The 23,909-nt window shown below is 41.2% G+C and overlaps 1 protein-coding gene across 8 annotated transcripts in view; it reads right to left on the minus strand.

The window, feature by feature from the left end:
• Positions 1 to 23,909, minus strand: part of RERE (arginine-glutamic acid dipeptide repeats) — a 429,285-nt gene that overhangs the window by 74,047 nt on the left and 331,329 nt on the right. For all 8 annotated transcript variants that reach the window (XM_057499686.1, XM_036925289.2, XM_036925287.2 and 5 more), the window contains one exon: positions 14,588 to 14,686. In XM_057499686.1, coding sequence (XP_057355669.1) covers positions 14,588 to 14,686 — 99 coding nt within the window. The remainder of the gene's footprint in view (positions 1 to 14,587; positions 14,687 to 23,909) is intronic.

Raw genomic sequence — 23,909 nt, forward strand, 5'->3', positions numbered from 1 at the left:
GATGGCTAACAGTGGGAAAACATTCTTGTGCCCTAATGAAGGATGAAAGAAATGCTCTTTATAATGAGGAAATGAATAATCTACCCATCGAACTCCTTTTTTTTTAGGCTTTTAGGCTTGTTTGATAAAACATATCACAATAAGGAAGCATCAAAGGAAACAGAACAATAGCGACATCTTAAGGGAACTTCATGGGCTAGACAAGAGCCCCCTTTCAGGTTCAGTCACAACTTCTCCCCATTCTCTCTCTCTTGGCTAGAGAGAATATTCATGCAAAGCCACCACAGGATTATCAGCAAATATTTTAACAAGAACCAGACACTTCTCTTTGAATCTTTCCCCCAATCCAAAAAAGTCATGAAAGGTTTATAGAATCTTTGTGACATTTAAAAATATTCTATTATGTATCCCCTGAGCTGGAAGATGCACATCTTTGCAGGACAAATGCACAGATTTTTACTTCAAAGACAGCTGCATGACTTTACTTCCAAAGCAAAGTTCCATCCCTCTTTTTAGCTAACTTCAGTTCTAAGCTCTCCAAAGTTCCTAAGACCTGAAGGCATTTATCTGGTTCTGACAAGGAACAGCTACAGACAGTTGAGACATGACCCCCAAAACTACCAGCTGGGGGTTAAATAATTTTAATTATTAGAAAAACATATATTGCTCTTGATTAACTGACCCCCAAAACTATCAGCTGGGGGTTAATTTTGATTATTAGGAAAACATATATTGCTCTTAACTGACTTAAATTATCAGACGTATCTTACTTAGAAGAACAGTAATACAGAACAAAGACCTGCTGCCACCTGACAGCAGCTCTATAGCTGGGCAACCCCTGTCCTACTCGGAGCCTCTGAGCAGAACAAGTTTATCCTGTTCATAGCATCTACCTGAATTATTTATGTTAATTTGCTTATTTGTCTCTGTTCCCCCCTAGAATGCAAGTGCCCTGAGAATAGCACGCCCACTGTAGTTTCTATCTTCAGAGTTTAGACAATACCTGATACAGTTAAATGCCTAATATTTATTGAGTGTTTGAGGAAACAAATAGCACAATATATTCTGGATCCAATTCTCCCATCTGCAATCTTAATTCTAAATAATCTTCTGTTCACAAAATCCTGCCTCCTCACCACTTGCCCCCATCTTCAACCTCTCCATGTTAATTCAGTTAGACTCCGTTTGGCACTTAAAGAGCCCCCTGAGGAGCAAAGCACTGTAAGAAATGGATGGGTCTCCAGAAGGCCATCACCCTGCAGGGCAGCACCCAGGGGCCAGCTCCCTGGGCTCCCTGGCCGTTGGGCCTAACCCGAACCTCCCAGGGCTTGTGGTTCCTTCCCACTCCTTCCCTTGTTTCTCTCATCCCAGTCCCTGCTTCTGACTAGGCTCACCTCACCCTCACAACACCCAGCGGGCTCTTCAAACCATGTACCCTGCTGTCCTCTCTCACCCCTCCCCTCTATCTGTTCATTCCCCCACAAAGCTCTCCACCCCAACATCCTGTCCTTCAGATCCACACAGCATCCCCCCCCAGCCCCAAAAATTACACGGCCAGAAGTCTAATTCTGTGTGCATTCTTCAGCTCCAATGGTGACAATCCTGCCTGACCACCTCATCTACTCCCTCCAACTGCCTTTCCTCATCATAGTGTCAATCACCCAGGCCAGTCTCCCACTTACTCTGTGACTGTACACATAGCTAACAGTTCCCTTCTCTACCCAATCTTTCAACAGCACTCTCAGGAACGTGGAAAAATCTTGCCCATAGTCCTTCTAATACTCTATTTGCATCCATAATTCTTGGACCCATTTATTTGAACCTAGCCATCCACAGGTAGCCATGCCTTATGATTGACACCTGTGAAAACGCCTGAGTTATGCAACCAGAAATTCTCTTTTATTTACAACTGCACAGCCACCATTAATCCCACAAAAATCTCTTCTTCTTGATTGCGATCTCTAGCCCCTCAAATTCCTAATCCCCATCATCTCCGTCCTGGTTCCCCAAGTTTTATATGCAGCCTGTGACTCTCTACAAGTTTTTTCAGCAATGCAATCCAATCAATACTGCTTAGACGTGCCTCAACATCCTGACCTTGAAAGAATTTCCTAACCCAATCTTTCAAATGAGTTAGGTCAAGGACAGCCTCAGTCCTATCATTTGCCCACATTCAAAATATATGTAATTATCGCTAATTTCCTATTAAGTTGAACATAATGTTTAACAAATTAAACAAATAGCATCCAATGCTGTCCCCAGCTGGCCCTCTGAGCTACTCCTTGTCGGACCCTGTCATGAAGTGACTCTAACACCTCACCCACCCTTCTATCCCTCCCCATAAGCCTCCTCAGGGGCCTCTTCCTGCTTTTCACTGCTGTCCCTGGCAACCCTATGAGATCCTGCCTCTGCCACTTAGAAGCTGCGAGACCCTGAGCAAGCAAATTAACCTCTTCAAGCCAAGTTTTCTTACCTGAATTTTCTCTGTGGACCAAAAATCTTTCTTTAAGACCTTCACCTTCTACAATCACTTCAAATTCAACATGAACTCTCCTATTCTCCCCAAAAGCAAGTACTTCTGGTTTCACAATTTGATTAATAATGCTGCCAGCCTTCTCCCTTGTACCAAAACACAAAAAAATAGCATCTCCACTTTTTCCTTGCTTGCTACCTCCAATCAGCTAGGCTTCTCTAGAGAGACCTTGCAGTGTGAATAGTAGGTTAAGAGCTGGGCTCTGGAGCCAGGGGGCAGGGCTGTGACCTCAGCGAAGTTCTCTCTCCTGTCTGTGACCCAGCTCCTTCATCTGCAAAACGCCAATAAATGAGAAAATTCATGTCAAGTGCTGAGATCAGTACCTGGAGCCTAACTAAGGTCTTACTGTTACTTCATAAGGCTCTCGATTTTGGTCCCTCCTCTTGCTTTTCAGACTTCTGCCTTGGTTCTTCCTAACCTTGGCTGTACATTAGAACCTCAGTGCCTGGGTCATATCCCAGATGAGTTAAATTGGAATCTCCAGGGTGAGACCCAAGTTTCTGGTGTGTGCACATGTATGTTTTAAAGTTCCTCATGTGATTCCAGTGTGCAACCAAGGTTGAGAACCACTACTACCAACACAGAGCTCTCAACATCTCTCACTAGAACCATAGTCTTTATCCTGTTCTCAGGGCGCGACATACAGGCACCTGGGTCCCACCTCACAGATTCCGTCTGGCCTGGAGTGCAGCCTGGGCAGGGGAACATTCTGAAGTTCCCCAGGTGATTCTGATCTGCAGCCAGGCTTCAGAACCACCGCTTCCCTCCTCTGCCTACTTCAGGTCATCCCAGGTTACCAGACTAATCTCCAATGACGGTCCCCGTTCTCTCACTCCCACACTCAAAAATATGTAATTATTCCTTATTTCCTATCAAATTAAATAAAAGTCTTTTCCCATAAAGAGCGGGCAGCTTTGAATCAGCTATCTTCTACAGTCTTCCACCCATAGCTTCATTCACTTTGGGTAACTGGCTACCACCCACCCACCCACATTCTTTTATGCCTTTGTCCTTACATTAACCTCTGTCAACTCGGCCTGGTGAAATCCTATCCATCCTTCAAGGTTCCTCTCCAGCAACGCTTCCTCGCCAGAGCCTCTCCTTGATCTTCCTGTCCGAGAGCAGAAGAACAGCCCGTTCCTCCTGCACCCTGTGGACCCTAGCACACAGCCAGCAGCAGCAAAGGCACTCAGAAAGTTTCCAACTGTGGGGCTGCCATCTCCTGTCTAGGTTGCCTGTGGTGACAATGTCCAACTCAAGTGCTCATTTCCACCCACTGCCAAAATCAGTCAAGGATGCCGCACTGCCAGGCAATTATCAAGGTCAGTGGTGATACCTGCAGAGATACTAGCAGTTGAAGAACAAATGCACTTTATTTGTCTGAAGTCAATGATTAAGTATCTTCCTTCTGGGGAAGGTAAACTATTCCCCCCACCACACCCCCCGCTTAACTGAGATATAATTGACATATTGTTTTTTAATCTTGTTTCTAAAAAAATAAGCTAAATACGAAAAAAGTAGTGAAATTAAATTCAATATAAGGTGGGGCAAAGTTCTTCCTCTCTCTTTTTCTCTGTATGATATTTTTTAAGGCAAATCTAGGGTTGGTTATCCAGAAACAGATCATAATGTTTGGCTTTGTGCCTTAAGAATCTACCACCCCTTTTGTAAAGACATTCATCTGAAGTAGAGTATTTCCCCTACACATGCATATCCTCGTAACAGTGGAATTCCCAACTGCTAGAATTATTTCAAACCAATGGAGGATGATAGGGTGTGATGCTTACTGATGCCTCTAAATGTGTGAGCACCTAAATGATCCATCTGAAAGTTTGCCTAAAAGCAAGATAATAATCTAAGTGGGTCCTTGGAATGTATGACAGAGGTTTTACAGAGGGAGAGGAGAGAGGAAGAGAAAATGTGAGCTGATTATAGTCAGAGAATTGTAATGAGGGAGACTACCAAGGCCAGGCTGTTCTGGGGTCAAAAACTTGGAAGGCTGACAAAGAACTTGGACTGTCTCAAAAGATGGTCTGAAAATAATTTTCTAACTTTTGTTACTGCTAAAGGATTGGAGAATTTCATTTCTGGGGACTGGGCTGAGAGTAGGGAGTTCATTCCAGTCTTTAACTTGCATTGGGAATTTGGGACAGCTTTATCTACGACCCAAGTGGAGTTCTGCTGGGAACACAGGAATGGAGGATAGAACAGGAGCCCAATGCCTTCAACAAGCAAAGCTATTTTTAGATTAATGTTAGGTGGGTTCAGGGTCCAGGTCAACTGGTTCCCCAAATCTATTCTTACTAAGACCTCGTTAAAAACTCCCCTTTCAAAAAAATGGATAACCAAGACTACTTAGCTCTGTTACTCTAATTAATTAGAGGCCCTAGATGGAAAAAGAAAGTGACTAATTTGTTTGGAAAGCAGCTTATTTGCAAATGTGTAACACCTCCACAGAGTTCATTAACAGTGGCTCCCAGGGACGATTCAGGGATGTTAAGGGAAGGAAAGGGACAGAGGTAACATGGAGCAGAGCCACTGGTGATGGACCACTTCATGCATTTCTGTAGTCTAGAAGGTTTTATTTCATCACTGCTGACGGGCGAGATTAGAAAAATAAATTTATAATAAAAACTTACAAAGAGCTGCAAGGGGAAACCAAGAACTCTTAGCACTAAAGGACATGTGAGTATGCAGGTGTGCATGTTTTACATTTCTTAAACCAAGATGATTCCATTAGCTTTAGATATAACATCTGCCCGATTTTCTACCTGGGAAGTAAAAGGGCGGAGGTGGGCAGCAGCCGGAGACTGGAGTCAGACTCCATCTCCTGTTGAACACGTCTGCCAGCCATGGTGAAGTTCACCCTTTCCCCTTCTCCTTCTTAGACAAGAAAACTAAGACTCAAGGGAACCGGCTTCCTCGAGGTCCCAACGGTGGCTGCCCGTCTGAGCGCAGGCCTGCGGGCGCTCAGGTCAGTGTTCTGCGGCCACCAGCTTCTTCGGGGTTGTGCCCCCGCCTCAGCCCTCTCTGGCCCACCGTACAGTGAGTCTTGCAGGTAGGAGAGGGGAGCTCACCCGACCGTCTCTCCCTCCCCCTGAGCTGTGCGCTGCACTTCAGCCGTGTGCTCCACGCCCGCAGAGCCAGACGGGAAGCCAGGCAAGGGCGACACACAGTCGCAGTTACTCAGCACGTCCCAGAGCAAAGAAGGGTCTTCCTAGTGTTCTTGGGTCATCACTTCTGAACATTTCATAAAATGGTCCAGAATGACAGAGTATATACACTTACAAAAAGAAAAAAAAAGACTCTAGACACATACTTTAAATATCAGATAAGCTGCTGGTAAACTTTTTAGCCCTCGGGCAATACCGTGCAGTTTCAGTCATTCTGCTCCTTCTCGGACCTTTTGGTTCTTCGTTTACGGGGGGATCTAGCCCTCTGCAGGGGAAAAGAACACTCCAAAAGTGACCAAATAGGGAGGAGCATGCCCGAGGTCTGGAGGAGACTTGACAGGGAAGGTGTACGACACACACGTCACAGTCACAAAGACTGCCCAAGCCGACCAGACAGCCTTAAGAAAGACATCAGCAAGCAGGTCATCCAGCTTAGAAAGAGCGGCGGGCTGCCTGGGATGTCCACTGAGCCTTCTTCCTTCTCTCTCCCCATCACTAACTCCTTCACAGCAGAACAACTCAACCACACACATCAGCAAGTTCTAACTGATGTTGGCAAAGAATTAACTTTTGAAAATTGATCAAGAAAATAAAACCATTGACAACTGGTGGGCTGTTGTCCCTTCCAAGGGAAGCTACTGAGAAGAAAGGAACAGGGAGGTGCTGGAGTCAGAGGCATGGCCCTGTGCAGGTGAAGGAAAAGCCCCTGTTAACAGCAGCAGTGTAGGACTTCAGCCAAATGATTGCTGCACTGTCGCGATCTGATGCTCTGGGGGAGAAAACAGCCTTTACTGAGGTTTCTCTTCTATTCACCCAGTCAGAAAATATTTTCTGATTATCAAATCTGCTCCAGGCCCTGGCTATGTTCTGGGGATACAAGAAGGAGTAACTGTAATCCCTGACCTCAAGGTTTCCTAGCCTACTGTGGAGGCACCCATGTGAACACGCCATCACAGCACAGGGGGGCAGGCCCCAACAACACCCTTCACACTCAGCTAACACACTGGTCACGTCACTTCGTGGTCCTGTTTTACCCACCTTCCCTGTTAGAATGTCAGCTCCAGGAAGACAGGGACTTCTGTCTGGTTCACTGCTGTATCACCAGCATGTAAAGAGGTGGTGGTCTACTCTATGAATATTTGTGGAACGCATGAATGAATTCCAAGCAGTAATCTAGAATCAGAACTGAGTAAGCAATCTAGTGAGCAACATGAAGGGGTCATTCTATCCTCACAGTCACACAGGAGAGAGAATCATGGAGAAGGGGGAGGCTTCCATCTGCCAAGCCCCAAAGCCAAACACAAGAGATGCGGAGCTGGAGAGGCAGACCTGGGCCTGAACACTGAGTTGGTGAGGCCGACTGTGGTGACTGCTGTTCTCCTTTGGGACCTGCAAACATATTCTGCTCCTAACACCTAACACTTTGCTTTACATGTATGGAGAACTCACCGGAATCCACCCATACACATGTATTTTAGAAAAACATCTTGAAGCAAGTGCTGAAACATCAGTCATTAAGTATCACCTAAATAGCATGCAGGGTACTGGGGGAAGAGGAACAAAACACTACTAGGAAATAAAAAACAGTCTGGCACTCTAGTGAGGTCAGCAATTAGGGGGCTATCAAAGCCATTATTAATTACTTCTACCTAAGAGAGACTTTAGATTTATGACATACATATGCCAGGAGGGAGGAGGCAGCTTTCAGTGAGTTACTTCCTCTAGTTGCAGGGTTCCCTGTTTTCCTTTGCCCTCCTGTTTCTTTCCCCCAACCCTGAGCTCCAGTTAGCAGGCTAATATAGTATGTTTCCCCTGTGAAAATGTAAGGCTCCAATGTCACTATACATAGAGTGTTCCATGCATACACATTAAAATTGACTCTTCTGTTGCTAAGGAACTGCAAAAGGAAAGGGTTTTCCATCCTCTTCATTTATAAAATAACCACTATGTCAAAGGGAGAACAAATGCAATCTCTCAAGTCCTCTTGTCTCCTGTTCTTATTTTTTAAATGAACAGAGAAAGATGATGGAGAGTGGCTGAAAGTGTATGCTATCTCCATATTTTTTACATGACATGCCCTTGAAATGAGATGGAAAACATGGTCTCAACACCCATTGCCCTAGTATTATTAATCTTTCAAGCTGAAGATTCTCCCCAATGCTCCCCTCCTCGAGCAAAAATGAAAAATGTCCCACAAAAATTACTCTTTGATTTAAAAAGATTATCCTGAGCATGGAGTAATTTAGGGTATGCTTGTATTTCATGTGGAGTTATTCCCAGGTCTCTGTTCTGTCCTGCAGTGCCCCAAGGCCTGAACATGCATATGTGCACAAACATGCACACACACACACACATACACATGGAGCCCAAAGAATGGCACAATTTATTGCTGGCTTTTTGAAAAAATAACCTAAAAATTAGGGCAAGGGGATAAAGGGCTTAAAAAAAAGTATTGGTTAAAGAAAATGAGAAACAGAATGACCTTATTTAAAAAGAAAGAGAAAACCAGACATACTAACTTCTCTGGCTCCAGTATTAAGAGGAAGCCTAGAAAGCAATAAAGCCACATATGTTAAAAGGCAAGGTCACGGCTGAGTGTATATGTAACCTGGAGGCATCTTCTACTGACATGAAATACTGAAACAAATTTTTGAAATATCTACCCTCTTCTAATGGTTGGCCTATTTCATTTACTAAGGATTTAAAAATACATTTCTCTTTATAGCTTGTTACACAGTAGAATCCTTCTGCAAACTAACAAAATGGATGGCCTTACACCAACTTTTCTACACTTATAATTGATTTTTAATTCACTGTCTTCATTTCCAGAAGTACTTGACAATAAACTCTACTCTATCCACACTATGAACTTCTTTAAACAAGGGTGTGATTCAAAGGCCAATGGGAGTCTAATAAGAAAAATAGTTCAATTTCACTAATTACTGAAACATTAGGCAAATTTTACCTGATTCTACATTTTCCTTTTTTGATATTAAGGACTGATTTTTACCATGGACCATAATAAGAACATATAACATGGATGAGTAATAGGTATATCACTTATGTGTAAGTAATATGTCAACATTTACATATTTCCCACTCTCATATTTAAGAATTAAGTTGGTTATGAGAAGCGGTACCAATTCAGTTTAAAATTACAGCAAGTCCTAATCAGAGAGAAAAATCTACTTCAATTTAAAATTTACTAAGTGCCTATTATGTGTTGCATGAAATACAATATATCTGTATCTCAGGTTCCAAGTAAACTGTAAAAATTTTCAAATTAAGATTTCTTCAGAAAGAATTTCAACATTATGATTCAATTTACATAAATTTACAATTACATAAAATGATGTATGTACATGAACAAAGACCTAAAGAGAGCAGAAAACCAGGACACTGAGCAGGTGGTGAGGTTTCAGCTCCCCTTGAATGTTTTTATAATGATGTTCTAACAGTAGGGAAAATTCACACAACATTTACAAAAGAAGAAAATGAACAGATTCATGATGAGATGACCTACAGGACTGTCCTGTCATCAACATTTCTTAATGATTATATAAAATGCTCAATAACTCTAGAAATTTGACCATTCCTAAAATAAGTATCATGTAACTAAGCCTTCCCCTATACTGAAAATAAAAAATTTAAAAACTAAACACCAAGACTGTGGACTGATAACTGCAGGCTGTGGGAGGCTCCCCCTCATCATCAGTCCCCACCTCCTGCTGTGACAGGACCTTAACTCTGGTTCTGCTGTGAACTCCATTTTCTACAGCTGCCACACAAACAGTAAATAAAATTCATTGTATTTTTGCCCCACTAAGCAGTTCTGTCTTCTGGCACATCCAGATGCCTGGCCTGAAAAGAGTGAACAATGAAACAACGTTGTCTTGAGCAGACGTTCCAAAAAGGGCCTTACAAAGGCGTGCGCAGATGCTGCTGGTGAAAGGCATCATGGGAATAGCTGTGTGTATTCTGGGCAAGTAATTCCCTGACCAGCCACGCGGGTTCACTGGATTACAAATATTTAGAAAATGAGTTTGCCATGTCAGGTCAAGTTTGAAAGAAGGATTTTCATTTATATTTATGATAAACTGAGCTTTAAACTGAAGGGTAGTTTAGATGTTTTAAAATTCATGAATTTGTAAATCCATGTACACAGCCAATTAAGGTTTATCACTACCATGGATTAACCATCTTTGGATAAAGATTTCAGAGGTTATTTGTATCTAGGTTGTTCACCTCAATGTATTACCATCAGAATTGTTATATAATATTTAAAAGGAGGCGTATTTCAAGGTAAATGTTACAGTTCCCCAAAGTGAAATGGAAACACTATGCAGGAATACTGTAAGCAACAAAACCTTTACCTAATGCAACACCTGGATTTTTGCTGAAAGCTAATTCAACACGAAAATAATTTCCAAAACAAACAGGCCAAATGGATGGGAAGCAAAGGTTGAAATGCACGCTCAGTGGAGCACCCAATCTTACAAACTGGCAAGTCAGGCCAAACTCCACAAGGAAAATGCAGGCCCTGAATTTTAAAAAGAATTAAATTAGCATCCCCTGCATTTCCATAATCAACAGCTGAATGCTAATTAAGAGCACAGCATCAAGCAGCAACGGAATCCCAGTACAAGAAGCAATGGTGCAACAGCAGCAAGCGCTACCTTCAGCTCATAAACACAGAACCAGTGACTACTTGAGCACCGGAGGGTGACTTAATTCTGTTTCGATTAGGTGCAGTTCAGCCTGGGGCCTTTGTGCTATATTTAAATGTGTTCATCATGTTTAATTGAAAACCTAATAATCTGGGGTCTCAGTTGTTTTTTTTTTTAAAGTTCTGATCTGTACTTTCTTCTTCTTTCTAAATTCCACTGATTTGGATGGCTTCTTGGGAAGGAATAATGTTTTTGGCATAATGTAAGTGAAACTGGTTAACCATCAATATAACTCGCAAATGTGGCAGCCAGCCATTAACTTTGGGCTCCATCCTTGCCCATTCCATGGTATTTAATGAGCTTCATTGAATTGATGCAGCGTTTCTTCAAAAATGGCTCTCTGATCTGACCCAGTTTATGTAGCCTGAAAGATTGGCCATGAGCTAGCTACCAAGGTGTTTCTCAGAATCACTCCACTAAAGTAGAGTTCACTTGTCACTATGTGGCCTAGAATTTAACAGAAATTGGCACAAATCTGGCTTCAGATCCGTAAGATCTGAAGCGTCTCAGCCCCAAAGCAATTTCAGTAAGAAATACCACATATATACACACACACCAGTCAAAGGAATTACTGAGAGTATGAAATGAAAAGCGTCCTATTATTTAATTGAGGCCTAATATCTCAAGAGTTAGTGATTACCTGAAAAACCTAGGAAGAGTAGGCTGGGTGATTTATTAATCCTAATTTGGGAACATTTTCCAAAACTACATCATTTAAGGTCAGCTTTGCATGCATTTAAAAGTTTTTTTCTTTGATTCTTATGCATAATTATTAACTATTACAAGTTTTAAAATGCTGGATTGAGGACAATCTTAATTACAGTGGAGAATCTTTCAAAATAAGCTGAATAGAGTATTGTCATTATTCTTCAAATCCCTCAGAGATAAAGACTTTATTCTGTACTAGACATTACTCTCACCATTAATAAGTTCTCACTCTTAGTTAAGTCTACAACCTAGGAGGACAATCAACTCAGAAATAAAGACTGTGAGGAACCAGAAGCTGGTGATGACAGCAAAGATGCTCACGAAGAGGCAAAGGATTAGCTGTCCACAAATGATATAAACAGGAGATGCAACTCAGAAAAAGGAGCAATCACCGCGGGACGGGCAGGAGAGCTGTGCTAACCCACGAGGAACGGTTAGGGTTTGGGTTGGCAAGACAGAGATGGGCTGCTCACAGAGCAGCGGGCCTGCCAGGGCCAGGGGCACTGGGTGACTGCTCACGGTGCAGCCATGGACGCACAGTGTCAGGTGTGCACTCCACCAACCCTCTCACACAGGGGTTCAGAACACTGTTGTAGTTACATCATCGATACATTGGAAATCTGAGAGTAACCAGAATGTCTGAGTATACAGAAAACCAAGAGGGGAAAAAGGCAGGTGGGCCACTATCTTAGTCAGAACACATGCATGCTGCTTATTCCTGAGATTCCTGGGGTGAGAATATGGAGTAAATCCAAAAGAAGGGGCCACATGCACATAGCAGGTATGCGTTCACAGCAAAAACCAGGCTAAGGCAAGAAGGCCTTGTGGTCTATGTACCTTGTTGCCACATAAAACAATTCAGAGATCTGAACGGACACATTTGTCAGAAACTTCCTTTGGCCTATCAATTATTCAATCACTCTCTCTCATTCCCTTTTGAGGTTTTAGAAAGTGAAGCTTAACTTCTATAAATAAGGGAACCATTAGATCCCTAGGCACTGCAAGGACTCGATGGCTGCCAAAACATTTCTCAAAACTTGCACTAAACCAAGAAGCAAACAGAAATAGGCCCAAACTGACAAGGAAGCATGCAGTTTGGCATCGTCATCCCGTCCTCAGCATGCACAGCACTTCGGAGTCATGTGTCATCTTTTGAGCAGTTTTTTCCCTCTGTGTAGGCCTCCTCTCTCCATCCCACCATCTGCTCAAAGTCCCTAAATGGCAGCAGCGGGACACATCCAGATTGGGCCGAAGCAAGTGCTACAGGAAAAGGAAGCCAGCTTTCTTTTGAGCAGGAAGAGCTTTCTTTTAAGCTGGAATTTTAAAATTCCAGAGGGAATGAAAGGTCATGGGGGAAATGAAGGGATGGGGAGAGTCACGTCTAGTGAAAAGGGAAGGACAGTGGGGGGCAGGAAGGTGGAAGGAGAGGAGAGACCAAAGGGAAATGGGAGCAGGAAGGAAGCAGCCCAAGAACTGAAGGTAAGAATGAAATGGGTGGATCACGGTACCTATGGGCCGACAAGGACCTGCAGAGGGATCCTGTTTTAGTCATTCCATCCTGTTCATCTCCTTATGTCTTTCCGGAAAGGTTTTTTGAGGAAATTAAAATTTTTATCGATTGAATCTCTTATCTCCTCACATAAATAGGTCCGCAGTGAATAACATCTTTATGACTTTTCAAAACAACCAGTTTAATGTTTTTACAATAGCTATTGCCTACTAATGGCTTAAACAAATGGTTAAGATGTTTCCAACTCCTCACTGATCTTGTAAGATTTAAAAGTTTTTAATTTCAAAACAGCAACACCAACTTCATCCTAAGTCTGATGAACTTCGAGTTTTAAGGGACTCCTGCAAAGGCCCTCTCGTACCAGTCTTCAGCCGTTTCACCGCATCCCTCCTGTCTCCTGAGCTTTTGCCCCATTCTTCTCAAAGTACTCGCTTTCATCCATAGCATTGCATCCACTGATTCTCTTGGCTCTTCCTTCTACATACATCCAGGACCTCACACTTCTCACCACCTCTACTGAGTCACCAGTCTTGGCCTTGACACTCACAACAGCCCACAAAGCCCACTCTTGACACAGCAACCAGAGTGCGCGCACTGGCAGGGCAAGTCGTTCTGCTCAGAATCTGCTCATGAAGAGCAAACAGCAAGATGATGACAATGGCACAGGCCACAGAGCCCCCTCCCTCACCATCCACCTCTCCTCTCATTTCCCCTCCAGACACACTGCCTGCATATTTCTCAAATATTCTAGGCAGGCTTTCACCTAAGAGCCTGGAATTCTCTTCCCTGTTGATATCCAAAAGGCTCACTTCCTCACTTCATGAAGTCTCTGCTTAAATGGTACTTACCAGTCCTTTCCTGAGACCCTTACAGAAGACAGCATCCCTACCTACTTGATTCCCCTTCCTCATTACCTATTTTGCTCAGTACATGTACCACCACCAGACATCCACTGATTTACAGATGGCCTTCCCACTCTGAGAATACAAGTCTTGTGAGGAGGGACTTTGTGTTCTTGACATTGCTCCTAGTATAGCACCTGGTACATAATAAGCACGCAGTAAGTACTGCTGACAAATGAAAAGAGCAGGATCCGGAAAGTGCGTAACATTTCTAAACATTCTTTCTTAGCACATTTTAAAATATAGGCAAGGAACTTACAATCTATATGTGTACCAGTGCCAGTCTTCATCTTAATTTCATTCACCCTAAAGGGCAAATGTCAAGTAGTAACACTCATATTGAAGATTGTATTTGCAAAAGCACAAGAAATCTGTAAATTTTTCATAGCAATACCTTTCAAAAATCACAAGATGGGGATGCAGCTTCGCGAGAACTCTGCTCTCCAGGGATACGAATGCATGGGTTTGCAAATCTGTATTTGTGGGCACATTTCCATCTCCCCCCCTCTTAGTGGGTATAATGATAGAATGAATATGTTAAGATCCTCTGTATTTATTTAATCAAGTCTATGTTCCTGCTTTTGACTAACATCTTTCAGCAGGTTACAAATCCTGCCAGCCCTAAAAACATACACACGCCACGAGTCCTACTCTAGGTTACGTATCAACTGATTTTCAAATGCTTGTGTCTTAAAATAGGGAGGTTATCAAAAGCTACCTTGATAAAATTTGCTAAAACCAACCAACCAATACTAACTTTAAAAAAAAGTAACTATCAATTTCTTCTCTCTTTCCACGAAATAGAGAAATCTTTCCTATTACTCAGAGAACTTCAGCTTATCCAAATCAAGGCTTTCTGTACAATTATAAGGAGTAAAGGCTTCTCCCTTGACTGATGGATGCCATGGGCAGCCTTATACAGGTGACTGAATCTTTGGAAGGAGCCCCTTTCCCCCCGAGTAGCAGGGAGGTCACACACTGAGAAGCAAACCCCGATGACCCAGACCACAAGGCAAACTCCCATCCAAGCTCACCACTTCGTCTTCGGTCCAGCATTTTTCGATCAGCTTGGGCACAGGCTTCTTTACGAGGCGCTGCAGGGCTTTGCCAGCATCATAACCGCTTTCATGTAACTAAAACAACAACAGCAGTTTTAGTTAGTTAATCGTACCAAAATAACAGAACTGGAAGCAAATCGATAAAATGGAAGCCCTACATTCACTCTCTCCGATAGAAGAACCATGGAATGGGCACAGAGACTCACAGCCAGGTCAGTCGGCATGACCGTTTGCTCTCGTCCAACCAGCCCAGCCCCCCAAACTGTTCTAGGAGAGGGAGACAGGTAAGGCAGCGAGTATTTTGGCAATAACAGGGAGAGGATTAAGGACAATAGTAAACCATTTACTGAACATCTAGCCTGGCACGGTGCTGAGCACATTTCGTGCACTCATGATCTACCTTTCTTAATCTTATGAGGAAGGCATCCTCTCATTTAATCTCATGTGGTAGGAATCACTGTCAACCCATCTGCGGATGAGAAAGATCGAGTGGAAGTGCTCACCACACTAACCCAGGAGGCAGAGCTGCTGCGGCTCAAACCCAGCCAACATGACCCTCACTCTGTGCCATTCTCCTGAGGGTGGCCTAAAGAAATACTAGGTTATGTTCTTTTCCTTAAGCACTTGGAAGTTTTTCAACTGTAATAATTTCACTAAAAAATTTCAAGGTCTAAAATATAAGGGCTTTTTAAATAAACTAATTCTGTAGCAGTATACTAACTTTGAGCACATATGAATAAAGATGCTGATTTATATACACATTCCTTTTAGTACCAGGCCTCTCTGGTCAAAGTGAATGCGCTTTTCACACTCCACATCCTTTTCAGCCCCAAGCAGTACCTGGCACCACTGACCCCTCTCTATCTTACAAAGACACTCTGCTTTGGCTCCTGTGACTCTATCCACCCCTAGTTTCTGAGTCTGAAGTTGCAGACCATGGAGAGAAGTAGCAGGTAGAAGGGATTCTCCTGCTCAGTCTAGCTCCCTGAACGGTGGCCGTCCCTCCAAAATTCTAACTGTAAATCTGCCTTTCTTTTGCAGATCTATTTCTCTGCCACAAGAATCTGTTCTGGCTTGGGCTTGTATATCCAGTGCCTAACACAGTCTGTCACATAAGGTGATACAACAGAAATACTTGCTAAAATTAATAAATGTCTTCAACTATTGTCCTTGGGTAGATTCAACCCAAATCTAAATCTCTATTATTCCAATTCATTCAGTCTTTTGTTGACTGAGTGCCTATTATGTTCCAGGCAATGTACCCTGGGACCACAGCAGTAAACAAAACAGACAGAGGCATACCTGCCCTGGTGGAGTGGACATTCTGATCTTTTCACCTGTGCTTCAATCCCTTATTTGAACAATGCAAAACAGCACTTACTGAACGCTCAAGCACAAATAAGGTACAAACCTGAGCAAGTTACAGTTTTTATTTCCAGAAAACTCATAAACTAGTTATAGAGATACAACACATACAAGATGACAAGATCAAATCGGTTGTAGTGATTACTGTCACCTAGGTGTAGAAAAAGAGCTATAGACTCACAAGAAAAGAGAGCCCTATGTTTCCTCTCTTTAATAAAAATTCCTAAAAAGGATGCACAGACTGCCTTCCTAGCAACTGCTTTGCCCCAGGCTGGGCATATGGCAAACCTGCAATAAATATTTGTTGAATGAAATAAACATACACAGCATGTCTCTCTTTTAACTATTCAACTCTATTAGATGGTATATCACAAATATCCATTTTCATTGCTCATTTAGCAAAACAGAAAGTATTAAATATTAAAACTTCCTGAGTATTCTTACAGTGTAGAGGACCACAATTTATTTTAAGTCCAAGGTTCTCCAAGGAAATCCAGGCTACATGTTAACCATAACAATAAGTCAACTACCTTAAAACAAAACGCCTACCACGATGATTGATGTTGGATCCTGCTCAGGGGGTACAGTGTGTGTGGGAGGGTCGGAGTGGGTGTTAATGACTGTGAGTACTAGATAGTAACTTATGTATGACATTCATCATTAGACTACATTAGAAATAAAATGGTATGCTATACTATAAATCTATACTAAATAAATAGCAAAATAAAATATAATATGCAAATATTTGGAAACTATCCAATCTAGCCTTCTTTCAGAAGTATAAAAAGATTTAAATAAAGTTAGATCTCCATACTTTGCCTAATATTCAGAGCGAGCAGATATTTGATATTTACCAAGCTCTAAAATATGAGGATCCATAATGAGAGCTTAACAACACAGACCAGAACTGAATGCAGGGAAAAACTGCATGGCTTTCTTTCAGAAAGTATACATTTTAGTGATAATCTGAAATAAGTATAAGTTCATCAAATCATAAATTCTTTATAAAATTTATTAAGCCAATTAACATTTTATAAGCAGTAATTATAGTATACGGGGTCATTATAAGGAGAGTGATAAAAAACTATGGACTCTGAAGCCAGACTATCTAGACTCAAATTCTACTTCTATTACTTAGTAAGTGTGCAACCTTAGGCAAGTTATTTATCCTCTCTGGGCCTCAATTTCATCTTCTTTAAAAACGAGTACAATAGTGAACATATACTTCTTCAGGCTATTGTGAGAATAAACATTAGAAAATCCATGTAAATTGCTTAGAACTGTACCTGGCACATAGTATGCTGAGTGTTGGCCATTTATTTTTAGAAAAGGAAAAAGAAAAGGTCTCTACTCAATTTCCATCAATTTCCTAGATCAGAGAACAGCCTTTTCAAAGAGAGGGAAAGAAAACACTGTTAAAAAATATAAACAAAAACTACTTATGTTTCACATAATTACTCATGTTAAAATTTTATGAAATCTGACCAAAAGTCTAGTGCAGTACACAGAAAAAATTTAAAGTGTTTAAATCTTACACATGATAACAGGAAATTACTCATAAGCTCATTCCAAAAGTGAACTGAGTGAATGAAGTCAAATAAAATGTCATTAATGCCTATGACATTCCTGCCTCTCGGTGAACCAAGGAGAGCTTTAAATAATAGCTGGAAGAAATATTTTGAGTAACTTGTTGAACCTGTGGTTGTTTAGTGGAGTGGCTGACTACTGCTTACACAATGCCCCTTGGTTAAACTTCCAGCATGATTGGATTAGAGAAAAAGGCATTTTCCCCTAAACATACCCCAGCATTCATGCTTCCTTTGCAAATCTTTATTTCAGATCACACTTCCCCCCGAAGAAGCTGTGGCAATGTGTGTGGAAAATGGCACTTCCCTCTGCTACTTTGTTCTCGAACTAACAGGTAATTCCTTCCTTTCATTTGATCCATTGTCTGCCTGTCCTCTTAAATACTCCTAATTCCTGATGGTTCTGTGATGCAAACCCAGTAAATCTTTACAGTGTCTAACTTCTCCCACTCCTATACAAAGACACATTTGAAAAGTAACACGTATGATTCTTTACCAACAGTGACAAAATACTTATTGAACAAATGAAGTTAGGGCATTGTTGTGCTGTCATCAGTAATTCATAAACGCTAGTATAAAAGCTGGGTCAAGGAGCTGTTCTGACCCACTCTTCTCCTAGGGAACCACAAGGAACCTTTCTAAATAGTCACCTTCTCAATAGTACAAATATTTATTTCTACTTTCCAAGAGTCTTAGCTGAGAAAATTCTGAGAGCCTTACATCTTTAATGAAATACTTTAATTACATTTTATTACAGATACAGTTTTTAAATACTACAAGTTTTCATGGCCTACATACCTTCACAAGAATGAAGATTACCTTTTGAACACTTTGGGAAAATTATTGGAGTTCACAACATCCTTCCACAAATATTTACTTAGTGCTAAAGACTCTTCTAGGTGCTAGGGATAGATATGGCTGTGAACAACATAAAGACAATGGACAGGGTTATTTATGATGCATGAAATGTATCACTAAGAGTGGTGGAACCTGTGCGAATCAGCTTAAAGTACTGGTCTAGTACAACACATTTACCTAAATGTGTTATCCAGACTCTGGGGTCCTGAAAAGCAGGGTTCTACCTTCTCTACTCAATCCCACGCATGAGTAAGCCCACCTTAAAAGGGGTTTATTTTATAGATGATTATGAAGGTTTTCTTTCTTTAGACTGGACCAAAATAATGTTTGAGGAATTACTAAACTGATACTTCAACAGTATTCCTCATGTAGAGTTGGTAAATTTACCAAAATACTGGCTCTAGAATAAATCTCTAAAAATTGTCATAAAAAACATTTCCCTCTAAGAGAGCACTGAGCTCTGAAGGATTAAAATTATTTCATCCTGGAGCAGGCGGGAAGATGGCGGCGTGAGTAGAGCAGCGGAAATCTCCCAAAACAACATATATCTATGAAAATATAACAAAGACAAACCTTCCTAGAATAAAGACCAGAGGACACAGGACAATATCCAGACCACATCCGCACCTGAGAGAACCCAGCGCCTCGTGAAGGGGGAGAGGAGGGCCACAAACCAACAAGAAAGGAAGTCCTTCCAGCCGTCACTCGTCCCAGTTCTGCAAACTATTCCTATCACCATGAAAAGGCAAAGCTACAGGCAGACAAAGATCACAGAGACAACACCAGAGAAGGAGACAGACCTAACCAGTCTCCCTGACAAAGAATTCAAAATAAGAATCATAAACATGCTGACAGAGATGGAGAGAAATACGCAAGAGAAATGGGATGAAGTCCGGAAGGAGATCACAGATGCCAGAAAGGAGATCACAGAAATGAAACAAACTCTGGAAGGGTTTATAAGCAGAATGGACAGAATGCAAGAGGCCATTGATGGAATTGAAATCAGAGAACAGGAACGCATAGAAGCTGACATAGAGAGAGACAAAAGGATCTCCAGGAATGAAACAATATTAAGAGAACTGTGTGACCAATCCAAAAGGAACAATATCCGTATTATAGGGGTCCCAGAAGAAGAAGAGAGAGGAAAAGAGATGGAAAGTATCTTAGAAGAAATAATTGCTGAAAACTTCCCCAAACTGGGGGAGGAAATAATCGAACAGACCACAGAAATACACAGAACCCCCAACAGAAAGGATCCAAGGACAACACCAAGACACATAATAATTAAAATGGCAAAGATCAAGGACAAGGAAAGAGTTTTAAAGGCAGCTAGAGAGAAAAAGGTCACCTATAAAGGGAAACCCATCAGGCTAACATCAGATTTCTCAACAGAAACCATACAGGCCAGAAGAGAATGGCATGATATATTTAATACAATGAAACAGAAGGGCCTTGAACCAAGGATACTGTATCCAGCACGACTATCATTCAAATATGACGGTGGGATTAAACAATTCCCAGACAAACAAAAGCTGAGGGAATTTGCTTTCCACAAACCACCTCTACAGAACATCTTACAGGGACTGCTCTAGATGGGAGCACTCCTAGAAAGAGCACAGCACAAAACACCCAACATATGAAGAATTGAGGAGGAGGAACAACAAGGGAGAGAAGAAAAGAATCTCCAGACAGTGTATATAACAGCTCAATAAGCAAGCTAAGTTAGGCAGTAAGATACTAAACAGGCTAACCTTGAACCTTTGGTAACCACGAATTTAAAGCCTGCAATGGCAATAAGTACATATCTTTCAATAGTCACCCTAAATGTTAATGGGCTGAAAGCACCAATCAAAAGACACAGAGTAACAGAATGGATAAAAAAGCAAGACCCATCTATATGCTGCTTACAAGAAACTCACCTCAAACCCAAAGACATGTACAGACTAAAAGTCAAGGGATGGAAAAACATATTTCAAGCAAACAACAGTGAGAAGAAAGCAGGGGTTGCAGTACTAATATCAGACAAAATAGACTTCAAAACAAAGAAAGTAACAAGAGATAAAGAAGGACACTACATAATGATAAAGGGCTCAGTCAAACAAGAGGATATAACCATTCTAAATATATATGCACCCAACACAGGAGCACCAGCATATGTGAAACAAATACTAACAGAACTAAAGGGGGATATAGACTGCAATGCATTCATTCTAGGAGACTTCAACACACCACTCACCCCAAAGGATAGATCCACCGGGCAGAAAATAAGTAAGGACACGGAAGCACTGAACAACACAGTAGAGCAGATGGACCTAATAGACATCTATAGAACTCTCCATCCAAAAGCAACAGGATATACATTCTTCTCAGGTGCACATGGAACATTCTCCAGAATAGACCACATACTAGGCCACAAAAAGAGCCTCAGAAAATTCCAAAAGATTGAAATCCTACCAACCAACTTTTCAGACCACAAAGGCATAAAACTAGAAATAAACTGTACAAAGAAAGCAAAGAGGCTCACAAACACATGGAGGCTTAACAACACGCTCCTAAATAATCAACGGATCAATGACCAAATCAAAAAGGAGATCCAGCAATATATGGAAACAAATGACAACAACAACACTAAGCCCCAACTTCTGTGGGACACAGCAAAAGCAGTCTTAAGAGGAAAGTATATAGCAATCCAAGCATATTTAAAAAAGGAAGAGCAATCCCAAATGAATGGTCTAATGTCACAATTATCGAAATTGGAAAAAGAAGAACAGATGAGGCCTAAGGTCAGCAGAAGGAGGGACATAATAAAGATCAGAGAAGAAATAAATAAAATTGAGAAGAATAAAACAATAGCAAAAATCAATGAAACCAAGAGGTGGTTCTTCGAGAAAATAAACAAAATAGATAAGCCTCTAGCCAGACTTATTAAGAAGAAAAGAGAGTCAACACAAATCAACAGTATCAGAAACGAGAAAGGAAAAATCACAACGGACCCCACAGAAATACAAAGAATTATTAGAGAGTACTATGAAAACCTATATGCTAACAAGCTGGGAAACCTAGGAGAAATGGACAACTTCCTAGAAAAATACAACCTTCCAAGATTGACCCAGAAAGAAACAGAAAATCTAAACAGACCAATTACCAGCAACGAAATTGAAGTGGTAATCAAAAAACTACCAAAGAACAAAACCCCCAGGCCAGATGGATTTACCTCGGAATTTTATCAGACATGCAGGGAAGACATAATACCCATTCTCCTTAAAGTTTTCCAGAAAATAGAGGAGGAGGGGATACTCCCAAACTCATTCTATGAAGCTAACATCACCCTAATACCAAAACCAGGCAAAGACCCCACCAAAAAAGAAAACTACAGACCAATATCCCTGATGAACGTAGATGCAAAAATACTCAACAAAATATTAGCAAACCGAATTCAAAAATACATTAAAAAGATCATACACCATGACCAAGTGGGATTCATCCCAGGGATGCAAGGATGGTACAACATTCGAAAGTCCATCAACATCATCCACCACATCAACAAAAATAAAGACAAAAACCACATGATCATCTCAATGGATGCTGAAAAAGCATTTGACAAAGTTCAACATCCATTCATGACAAAAACTCTCAGCAAAATGGGAATAGAGGGCAAGTACCTCAACATAATAAAGGCCATCTATGATAAACCCACAGCCAACATTATATTGAACAGTGAGAAGCTGAAAGCATTTCCTCTGAGATCGGGAACTAGACAGGGATGCCCACTCTCCCCACTGTTATCTAACATAGTACTGGAGGTCCTAGCCATGGCAATCAGACAAAACAAAAAAATACAAGGAATCCAGATTGGTAAAGAAGAAGTTAAACTGTCACTATTTGCAGATGACATGATACTGTACATAAAAAACCCTAAAGACTCCACCCCAAAACTACTAGAACTGATATCAGAATACAGCAAAGTTGCAGGATACAAAATCAACACACAGAAATCTGTGGCTTTCCTATACACTAACAATGAACCAACAGAAAGAGAAATCAGGAAAACAACTCCATTCACAATTGCATCAAAAAAAATAAAATACCTAGGAATAAACCTAACCAAAGAAGTGAAAGACTTGTACTATGAAAACTACAAGTCACTCTTAAGAGAAATTAAAGGGGACACTAACAGATGGAAACTCATCCCATGCTCGTGGCTAGGAAGAATTAATATCGTCAAAATGGCCATCCTGCCCAAAGCAATATACAGATTTGATGCAATCCCTATGAAGCTACCAGCAACATTCTTCAATGAACTAGAACAAATAATTCAAAAATTCATATGGAAATACCAAAGACCCCGAATAGCCAAAGCAATCCTGAGAAAGAAGAATAAAGTAGGGGGGATCTCACTCCCCAACTTCAAGCTCTACTATAAAGCCATAGTAATCAAGACAATTTGGTACTGGCACAAGAGCAGAGCCACAGACCAATGGAACAGACTAGAGAATCCAGACATTAACCCAGACATATATGGTCAATTAATATTTGATAAAGGAGCCATGGACATACAATGGCGAAATGACAGTCTCTTCAACAGATGGTGCTGGCAAAACTGGACAGCTACATGTAGGAGAATGAAACTGGACCATTGTCTAACCCCATATACAAAAGTAAACTCAAAATGGATCAAAGACCTGAATGTAAGTCATGAAACCATTAAACTCTTGGAAGAAAACATAGGCAAAAACCTCTTAGACATAAACATGAGTGACCTCTTCTTGAACATATCTCCCCGGGCAAGGAAAACAACAGCAAAAATGAGTAAGTGGGACTATATTAAGCTGAAAAGCTTCTGTACAGCAAAAGACACCATCAATAGAACAAAAAGGATCCCTACAGTATGGGAGAATATATTTGAAAATGACACATCCGATAAAGGCTTGACGTCCAGAATATATAAAGAGCTCACACGCCTCAACAAACAAAAAACAAATAACCCAATTAAAAAATGGGCAGAGGAACTGAACAGACAGTTCTCCAAAAAAGAAATACAGATGGCCAACAGACACATGAAAAGATGCTCCACATCGCTAACTATCAGAGAAATGCAAATTAAAACTACAATGAGGTATCACCTCACACCAGTAAGGATGGCTGCCATCCAAAAGACAAACAACAACAAATGTTGGCGAGGCTGTGGAGAAAGGGGAACCCTCCTACACTGCTGGTGGGAATGTAAATTAGTTCAACCATTGTGGAAAGCAGTATGGAGGTACATCAAAATGCTCAAAACAGACATACCATTTGACCCAGGAATTGCACTCCTAGGAATTTACCCTAAGAATGCAGCAATCAAGTATGAGAAAAATCAGTGCACCCCTATGTTTATCGCAGCACTATTTACAATAGCCAAGAATTGGAAGCAACCTAAATGTCCATCGATAGATGAATGGATAAAGAAGGTGTGGTACATATACACAATGGAATACTATTCAGCCATA

The sequence above is a fragment of the Manis pentadactyla genome, chromosome 4 (genome assembly GCF_030020395.1).
Source record: "Manis pentadactyla isolate mManPen7 chromosome 4, mManPen7.hap1, whole genome shotgun sequence".
NCBI lineage: Eukaryota > Metazoa > Chordata > Mammalia > Pholidota > Manidae > Manis > Manis pentadactyla.